Here is a 10,266-nt window from a genome sequence, read left to right on the forward strand (position 1 = left end):
TTTTTTAAATCTATCTTTACTTTATCAATTAATTTGATATTTCTTTAATAACTTATGCTCATTAATTTTTTTTCTAAGAACTTAAGTATGTAGTTGAGCTTGATTTTTACCCTCGATTAATATAAGTTTTATTAAAAACAATTTTATACTAAAAAATAAAGTATTTATTTGCTATCGTAAAATGATACGATGATAACCTGAACCGATTCTAACGGTTTGACTTTCTAAGCAAGATACTACATTTTCAAATAATGTTTGTTTTACATTATTATTTCACCGCAACGCGTGACTTAAAAAAAACCTTAGTTTAGATAAAAACAGAAAATGAAAAAAATAATAGTGTAATTAATAAATATGCTAGGGAGGGAGGGAGTGGGTGTTGAAATTGGTCGTGTCGTAAGATAACCCACACACAAGTGGCTTGGACGGACCCAAAATCATCTGTTGGCCAGCTTCTCCGCCATGTCAATGGCCATGGCTGTCGTTCGTCCTTCACCTCTGCTAGGTCAGGTCGATTTTGCCATTGTAAGTCCTATTCCCGATTATTATCTAGTTCGCAGTTTAATTCTATGATCAGAAGATCACTTCGATTATCTAGTTTTTGATTGAAAGCATCGTGTTCAGTTGCTGTGTTATTGGATTGAATTTGCACTGTAAGCAAGCATTTCAGTAATCTGATATACTGGCTTCTATTCTATTCTATTCTATTATCTGTTTCTTGTGCAGAAATATTCACTCCATGTACTTAGATGCCACAGTTTGACTTTTTATCGAGTCTAGGTTACTTTTCAACTTCATAACTTTGATGTGGCATTTATAGGTTTTAATCTAAGGTAAGTGGTCTGTCTTAAATGTTTTATGTCTGTATATCTAGTCTATGATCGATATATAAAAGTGGTCTCTTGTTAGATTACCTCACATCCATAGGTACTGCACACGCGCTCTCGGTTTGAGTTTGGAAACCTAACCTGTCCATTCTAACGCACACGGGTTTGTTCCTGGACCAGGCCCATACACTGATCCAAAACATATCCGGCTAGCCAAGACCAAGCTTGTGCTTTAAATATCCAGATGTGGTCATTGTGAGCGATGTATCATCTTCATCAACTAATGAGGCTCTTAATGGTTCAGCACTTAATGATGTCTGAATGGTTCAAACATTTGCCTCTGAATGGTTAAGATTTATACAGAGTCTGAATGGTTAAGACCTCTAATATGATTTGGTTAGACATTTGCCTCTGAACGGTTAGGCATTATACAGGCTCTTAATGGTTCAGACCTCTTACTGGTTCAGCACTTAATGGTTCAGACCTGACCTCTCACTGGTTCAGCACTTAACCATTCATATGTTGCCAAACAGCCCCTAACTCAGGCTTGGGCCTAGGGCCTCCACTTACATGAAAATTAATACGCTAACTATTAATATTAGTGCAAACTTATTGTTTTAGATTTGTTTGATTCCTATACAAGCAAAACACTATGTATGATAGTTGTGTTAGATTTTTGTTTGGTTCCAAACACGGATAAAGGAGTATCGTCTATAATAACTAAAGAGGAAATAGGGCCTCAAAATTTCATTTCGCCTTGGGCCTCCAAAAAGGTTGGAACGGCCCTGCCTTTTCGAATAACAGTTCTCTGTGAAATGCCTCAATCCTCTTAATGTTCAATGACAGGGAGGGTTTTCCTGTAGAAAAGACTTGCGCAAAACCAAACAAACACCTAGAATAAAGGCGCTGTTTTGGGAATTTAAGAAGGCAGAGAAGCCTCCTGAAACGCATCTCTCCATAGACAACTTCACATTGACCAAGATTAATGCTAAGGTATGTATGTATTCTATAATCATGCTTATAATAAATAGGCTGGCTTTTCTCTCCTGTAATGTCCTCATAATATGTATGCTGTTTTATTGTCTTTAATTTAGGACGAGTCAGCAGACACTGAAAAGGCTAAAACGGTAACGGTTTCTGTAGTGTCTTCAATTTTGGAAGTTCCATCTAGCGGTTGGGATGCTTGCTGTCTCGATGCTACTGGTCCAGAACAGTTTAATCCTTTTCTTTCTCATGGGTTTCTTTCAAGTTTAGAGGAATCGGGCTCTGCAGTGAAGGTTAGAAACATTATATTAACACCATATCTTACTGAACTTATAGATTACTTTCTGTCAGCATCTCACAGAATATAACGTTTATATTCCTTTTGTGATACATATTCACTAATATGTCACACTTGATTGCATTTATGTTTGATGGTGGTTCAGGAAACAGGATGGCTTCCAAGGCACATAGTTGCACAAGATGAAGATAATAATATCCTAGGCGTGATCCCACTCTATCTTAAAAGGTCCTTCAAGTTTTATAAATTTACGTATTTTCATTTGTCTCATATCTGTTTTTTCCTCTGATTGCAGTCATTCATATGGTGAATATGTTTTTGACCATTCATGGGCTGATGCTTATTACCGTTATGGTTCAAGGTATTATCCAAAATTACAATGTTGTGTGCCTTTTACCCCTGTACCTGGTCCAAGGATCTTACTGAGGAACACCTCATACAAAGATCAAGTGTTTGACATTTTAGTATCGGCTATGAAGGAATTGGCCAATAAGGTATTATCTCAAACTTGGAACTAGCAGTTTTATTTTCGTATAAAACAGAACACTTTTTTATGGTTGATTCGGGAGATACTAATCCGACATTAATTTCAATGGGAGCTTTTGTTTAAACTAGGGGTGTGCAAAGTCGGTTAACCGATGGTCGATTAACCGAGGGTTCGGTTAATTGAAAAGTATTACCAATAACCATAACCGATGGTTGGTTAACTGTTGTTCGGTTAACCATTGGTTATGGATCGGTTTTGGTTAATTTCGGTTAATTATCCAATCTATATAAAACTTGTAATATATAAACTCATAAATATAAAACTTTCAAAATTATATAGATACCACATGGACCCTCAATTGGACTAAAAGGTTAAAAAAATCTTGTGGGCCGTGGACTTATAAAATAATATTACACTAAGAGAGTTTGGTATATATATGTTTGGCTAATCGGTTTGGTTCGGTTATTTTAGGTTTTAGATATATGATTAACCGAAACCGAAAGTTCGGTTATTCAAAAACCAATAACCGAACCATCGGTTATTGCTTCAGTTCAGTTAATTTGGTATTCGGTTTTGGTTTTGGTTAATTCGGTTATATGCTCACCCGTAGGTTAAACCTTGTAGAAGTAGTTAATGAAACTGCCATAAATGGTCCCATTTTGAGTTCGTGTATGCACTTTGACAGTTTCAGGTTTCATCATTGCACATAACGTTTTCCACTGAAAATGAATGGCGTGCCTTGAAGGATAAGGGGTTTCTGCAGAGGACCGGTATGCAGTATCACTGGAAAAACCGCAACTACAAAAAGTGAGCAACATTTCATCTCTTGGTCATGGATTATGTGATTAATATTTTGAATAGCATATTTACTTACTGGTATTGCTTCTGTTCCTGGTCTCCTGTCTTACAGTTATCGTTAGTCTACCTTCTTATCTTTAAAGGAAATATATATATATATCTGCATTTTTTCTTTCATGTTCAGTATAATGAGTAAAAAACGTTTGATATCATGCATACATATTTAATAGCTCGCGGTGCGCCTTGTGCGCTTTTGACTACTGTGATTAACTTAGATATATATATGCATTACTATTAGAATGGTTAAACACAAAAAAATATTTATAAATATACGCACACATATACAATTGTCGGTATTTTACTATCATGCATAAAAATTTAATAGCCCGTTCCTTCTTTTTGATACTGTATTATCTTTACGTTAACAGTTTCGATGATTTCTTGATGGACATGAAGCAAAGTAAAAGAAAAAATATTCGACAAGAGCGCAAAAAGGTACATCTATTCAACATTGTGTTTCGTCGTTCAACTATAAGTGAAAGTTCTACTTGCCTGCATTTGAGCACGCGGGACCCTCTTTGGCTGTTCTTACCACCCTGAATTGAGGTTATGTTTAAGATTTAATCTATATGCAGATACCTGCTCAAAACTTGAAAATGAAAAGACTGCGAGGTGATGAAATTAAGGTGTGCTGTTATGCATTTTTCCATTTATGTTTGTATCTTTCCTGGTTTCCTTTTGACACTGATCTAGTTTTGGCCATTGATACGTACTCAGACACACATACGTGTATGTATATGCATGTATACTGTGTGTACACATGTTTGTGTGTGTGGACATAGTTTCTGGAGATCCGACAGCAATGCACCTCCATTTCTTTTTTTTTATTGCTTCATCTATATTAGAGTAACAGGGATAGTGCCTATGGTTTTCCAAAATTTTGGATTTGGTCCCTAGCTTTCCAAAAGTACACGGATGGTCTCTGTGGTTTGCACTTTATAACGCATTTACTCCTAGCCTTTGCGAAAAGTACATAGATGGTCCCTATGGTTTGCACTTTGTAACGAATTTAATCCCTAACTTAGACCTCCTGAAACCTCTTGATTTGTTGGCCGGGGACTAAATGCGTTACAAAGTGCAACCCATGAGGACCATCCGTGCAATTTTGGAAAGCTAAGAACCAAATCCAAAAATTTGAAAACCACAGGCACTATCTGTGTACTTTACTCTCTATATTATATGCAAGAGTCTTGATCTTACTATGTCTATTTTAACACTGACAGGCCAAGCACTGGGATACCTTTTATACGTTCTACCGGAACACTACAGACAACAAGTTCAGTGCATACGACTCATTCTTCTTACATTATTTTTATAATCATATAATCCATCCTTACCACATGATTTCACACTCTACTCTATAATATCTTCAATCCCAAAAAAAAATTTATATTAAATTTCAAAATCTAGCATTAAGATAATAAGATGAATGTTGATTTTCTTTATCACGCATCTTTCTATAGAAAGGATAAAAAGTTATTTGCATCTATTTGTAAAATTGTGCGACAAAATATTATCAAATTCTTCTAAATCTTAAAGTGGGCCCTTTTGTTCCGGATGGAGGAAGCATTTATTTTGGTGAAAGCTGACATATTTAATAATGAGTAAATTACAAAAATCGTCCTTTATGTATGTCACTACGTACTCGATGTTTGCAAACCCTTGCAAGTTATGTCCTTTAGCCCTAACTCGGTTAATTTTTTGTGGTTAAATCTGACCAAATGGACCCCACATGAGGGTATTTTTGTCATTTTACTCTCATGTGGGGTCCATTTGGTCAGTTTTTAAAAACAAAAATTAACTGAGTTAGGGCTAAAAGACATAACTTGCAAGGGTTTGCAAACGTCGAGTACGTTTTTTGTAATTATTGAAGACAAAGGACACAGTTTGCAATAAGTGACATACATAAAGGTCGATTTTTGTAATTTACTCTCTAATAATTCACAAAGCTTATTTATAGTCTGTTGATGTGCACCTGGATAGGTGGGGTACACCTTATCTAACAAGAGAATTTTTTCACATCATGGGATCAAAAATGGGGGATAAAGTAATGCTGATTGTTGCTGAGGAAGGAGATGAGCTGGTTGCCGGAGCTCTTAATCTTATCGGAGGAGATACAATATATGGGCGGCTATGGGGATGTCTACCACGGGTCTATTATCCAAGTTTGCATTTTGAAGCTTGCTACTATCAGGTTCGCGCGGATTTAACCATACAACAAATTTCTTAGAGTAGCATTTGGATCCCAACTGATTTTTGTGTGGTGACTACAAATAGATAAAAAGCGGTTCAATATTTCCTTTTGTTATTGATATTCTAGGCAATAGAAGCTGCTATTGAGCTGAATCTCGACAAAGTAGAGGCAGGAGCCCAAGGTGAACACAAAATTCAACGGGGCTATCTGCCTGTTACCACTTACAGCTGTCATTATCTTCTAGATGAAGGTTTTAGGCAAGTCATTGGCAACTTCTTGTCCCGAGAAACAGATCAGGTAACATTCTTATCTTCTTAAAGAAACTTATATTCCTTGAGATTGACAACTGATATTTGCAAGGAGTCAATTGCGTAACCAAAATGATCACGGGTGTGTTAGCAGTTCATAAGTTCAGATCAGTTTTGTGGTTGGGGACAACCTTTATTCCGCTTTTGCCTTAAAAAATCACTGAGCGAGTCGTATTGACTATTGAGCTGAATCTTAACCAAGCTCGAGAATTTCAACCAAATTGTACTAGACATTTAACCATTTTCTCTTGTGGGATTCTTTCAGGTGAAACTTGTTTCACAACTCATCGCCGAGTCTGGCCCGTTTAAAGATGGGATACTCTAGGTAAGAAACATGAAGCAGTTTGCGGATTGATAGATAGAATGTGGGGATCATTTTATTGATCCAAAAATAGGGCAGATATAACGACCGACTTACAAGGTCAAATAGGTAAATGGACTTGATGCCTGGTACAAGTGTAGATATGTAAATAGCAATGGGGGTGGGTAAACTTCCCTTGAAGTTTGACTCACAACTTCCAATATATTTGTTGATTTTAGTTTAAACTTGCTTTTTTTTTTCCTTAATGAAAATTATGTCTATATTTGTTCTCACTAATGAAAATTATGTCTATATTTGTTGTCACTTATATTGTTTAGTAGAAGTTGTAAAAGAGATTGGTCGGGTAATGCGTTCGGATATGATTTAACTTTTAAAGTTAACCTGGAGTTCATTTCATATACTAAATCGGGTATCTTTAGTGAACACCAAGCTTAAATCAACTCAACGATTAATATTAGCTTTCTTAACGAGTCGAGCAAGCCGAGTCTGATACCATAAACCAATTACAAGTCGAGTTCAATTAGCTTAATGATTATGGTTAATTAACGAGCTCAAGCTTTTGTAGCTCAAGTAGCCGAGCTCAAACCAAGTTTCTAGTGATTATGGTTGATTAATGAGCTCAAGCTTCCATAGTTTAATAAACCGTGCTCATACCAAGTTTCTACTGGTTTTTGCTCGACGATGAGTCGAGCAAGCTGAGTCAGATTTCATAAATTAATCATAAACCGAACTCAATTAGCTTAATGATTATGGCTAATTATTTATCTCAAGCTTTCATACCTCATAAACCAAGCTCCAGGCCAAACTTCTACTGGTTTATGCTTGATAATGAGTAAGCGAATTGGGATTGATACTTCAAACCAGTCACAAGTTAATTTTGAGTTTTACACATAAAGTTTGACACAAATAGAAACGTCATATAATTAATTTGAGAGTTAAATGTGATTTTAGTCACTGTGGTTTTGGCCAATTTACCAGTTTAGTGCAAATGTTTCATTTTTCCCATGTGGGTCTAAAAAGGTTTCACCGTTAACATTTTAGGAGATGTTTGGCTTAGTTTTTTGAAACTTATTGGCTTTTTCAAATCAATAAGTGAAAATAATGTTTAGACAAGTGAAAAGCACTTTTTGAAACAACTTTTTGTATAAGGTGGAAAAGTCATTTTGAAAAGATAGGAAACCTTGGCTTTTCAAAATAACTTTTCCACCTTATACAAAAAGTTGTTTCAAAAAGTCTTTTTCACTTGTCCAAACATTATTTTCACTTATTGGCTTGAAAAAGCCAAATAAGTTTCAAAAAGCTAAGCCCAACACCCCCTTAGTCCACTGAGTTAACTTCATTCATTTTTTTTATTAACGAGAAGGACAAGTCGGTCATTTTATATGTAATTCTGTTAACTAGAAGGTCAATTCGGCCATATAAATGACCATATTGCCTGTAGGACCGGTTTTGACTCCGAAACGATTGCGAAACGAACGTGTGACGTGCGGAAACCGTACACGAACGTGACCTAACACACACGATGTAAAATAAACGTGATTCTATTAGAAATCTAACAAGAACAAGCACCTTGAACCACTTTCTCTCTCTAGATTCTCTCTCTAAATATAGAGCTCTCCAAAACACAAATGAGCCAAAAGTCTCTAACATAAGGCATAAGCCTCCTATTTATAGGCCAAGGCTTTTAATGAGATTTCTCATTAATTATAATATTGCCACCTTGCCTTTTGACTAGATATACAATATAATGCTTGTTTTCTTCTGTTTCTCGCTACGGCTCAGATTGACGAAGGCGATAGACAAATGCACTAACAAACTCCCCCTGGATATTGTCGCAGTCAATCTCGTAGCGTCTTGTCTTTCTCTCTCTCTCTCTCTCTCTCTCTCTGAGTCTTCTTGAAGCTTTAACACGTTTTCATCAACGTAGACTCCCTCTTGCTTGAACAGAATCCCCGTGGATCTGTCTTTAGCTTCAACTTCCCCTTTCTGTAGACTCTTTTCTTCATCAGGCTCCCCCTTTCGTCAAGCTTCCGTGCTTTGGGATCGACACCTTGCTTTCTGTATACAAGCTCTTCTAGGATAGTTACATGACTCCTTGAATCCACGCTTCCTTTTGCGTTGAGCTCGTCTTCAGACTCCCCCTTAGACTCGGCTGTCGGGATCATAATCTGGTACAACATCTGCAAATATCAAACGTTTATAAGTACAAACATTTTGATCATTCAATTGTTCAGGAATTGTGACCCTGGCTCTATTAAACTTTCTAAATCAAGATCTGGCTTTAAGATATAATAATATGAATATATCCAGAAATATCTTGACTCTTGTCACACCCCCAAAATCTACCCGCGGAGTATCACCGCTTGGGAGCGTGACTGACCAGGATCAAGCCACCAATCATATTGAACATGTAAGTAATAAGTAAAAGTAAATGTAATTCAACCAAACCAATATGAAAGGTGTTCAAAACATAAGTGCAATATCAATGTTTAGTGGAAGCATAAAAATAAACCCAACATAAGTATGAATATGAAATGTCAAAATGTTTAATCAAAACATTCACGATCCTTGTCCACAACGACCGCGTCTTCCAGTGCAAGCTCCATGTATACCTAACGACCTGCAAGGCATGTAACAGAGAGTCAACAACTAGTTGAGCAAGTTCACAGTGGTTTGTTTAGTAACAGTGTTCATTTCGTAAAACGTTTGTTTGTTTAGAAATCCATGTATCGTATATAATTACATCGCGGCCCTCCAGGCATGTTTACGAAGATTAGTGGGGGTTTCCCATGTATTGTAGACTAGTTTTATTTGTATCGCGGCCCTCCAGGCATGTGTGCGAAGTTTAGTATCAGTATCGCGGCCATTCCAGGCATGTGTGCGAAGATCAGTTTCAGTATCGCGGCCATTACAGGCATGTGTGCGAAGAGTAGTGGGGGCTTCCCCATGTATCACTAGTCTAGCAGTATCTATAAGCGACCTTTCCCAACCGAGGTCAGTATTTCATAAATCCCATCAACAATGTAAATACAGATAATCATCCAATCCCATTCCCTACCCCGGGAATCCCATGCCTTGGTAAGAGTGTGAACTCACCTTGGTTTGCTCGGTATGCTAAGTTATGTGCTCACAAATAATCAATCAAGTCCTATAGTATGCACGTATACTAAATCAGTTCAAGTTTATAAAGTTCCACATGAAACCGAAATCTCTAAATGTACGGGATAGTTAACATCAAGTAACACTTAAACACATAGTCACCTTCATATCATTCATGCTTCACATAATTGTCTTTCACAGTTTGTGCTAATGTGGTTATTAAATAACACAATTGTGAGTTATCAGTCATAACAAAGTTAATAACTCAACAGGGTTTATAAACATACAGGAATAATAAACCGACAGTGTAGTTAACTAACAGAGTTAACCAACAAATAAAGTTAACCACTTAACAACTTAACATGAGTGTACATGCTTAGCAAAGTTCGTATATTTAACAGAGTTGACACTAACTGAACCAACAACAAACTCAGACTATACAAGCATCAAAAAGTCGGACCATATGTCCCTTATAAAAGTTGGACCAAACACCCCTTCTAAAAGTCGGACCAACCACCCCCTTATAAAAGTCTGACCATGTTTCTCCTTTCACAAAATTCGGACCAAATCCCCCACCAAACTCGGACCATACATATTAGTCAAAATTTGGATCATGCATATCAACAAAGAACTCGGACCATATATATAAGAAAAACTCGGACCATATATATATAAGCAAAAACTCGGACCTCAAGTCCCTGACAAATTCGGACCAAGTATTATTTATAAAAATCGGACCATGTATCTCTTTTACAAAGTCGGACCATGTGTTTCATTATCAAAAATTCGGACCTTTCATCATCATAAAGTTCGAACCATGCATCTTCCTAAACCTCGGATTTTGTGACTTCACATAACCCTGACACAATCTTCGGACTAGCAATCAAGC

The 10,266-nt window shown here is 36.6% G+C and overlaps 1 protein-coding gene across 1 annotated transcript; it reads left to right on the top strand.

Annotated features, from left to right (window-relative positions):
- The first annotated feature begins 359 nt into the window (after positions 1-359).
- On the top strand, positions 360-6,581 carry LOC110870607. Its single transcript, XM_022119793.2, has 12 exons — positions 360-525; positions 1,674-1,820; positions 1,922-2,104; positions 2,255-2,337; positions 2,405-2,603; positions 3,282-3,403; positions 3,823-3,889; positions 4,030-4,080; positions 4,678-4,730; positions 5,438-5,648; positions 5,775-5,945; positions 6,222-6,581. The coding sequence occupies exons 1-12, from the start codon at positions 463-465 to the stop codon at positions 6,279-6,281; spliced, it is 1,410 nt and encodes a 469-aa protein (XP_021975485.1). The 5' UTR covers positions 360-462; the 3' UTR covers positions 6,282-6,581.
- Positions 6,582-10,266: the final 3,685 nt, after the last annotated feature.

The sequence above is a fragment of the Helianthus annuus genome, chromosome 6, assembly GCF_002127325.2.
Source record: "Helianthus annuus cultivar XRQ/B chromosome 6, HanXRQr2.0-SUNRISE, whole genome shotgun sequence".
In the NCBI taxonomy this organism is placed as follows: Eukaryota; Viridiplantae; Streptophyta; class Magnoliopsida; order Asterales; family Asteraceae; genus Helianthus; species Helianthus annuus.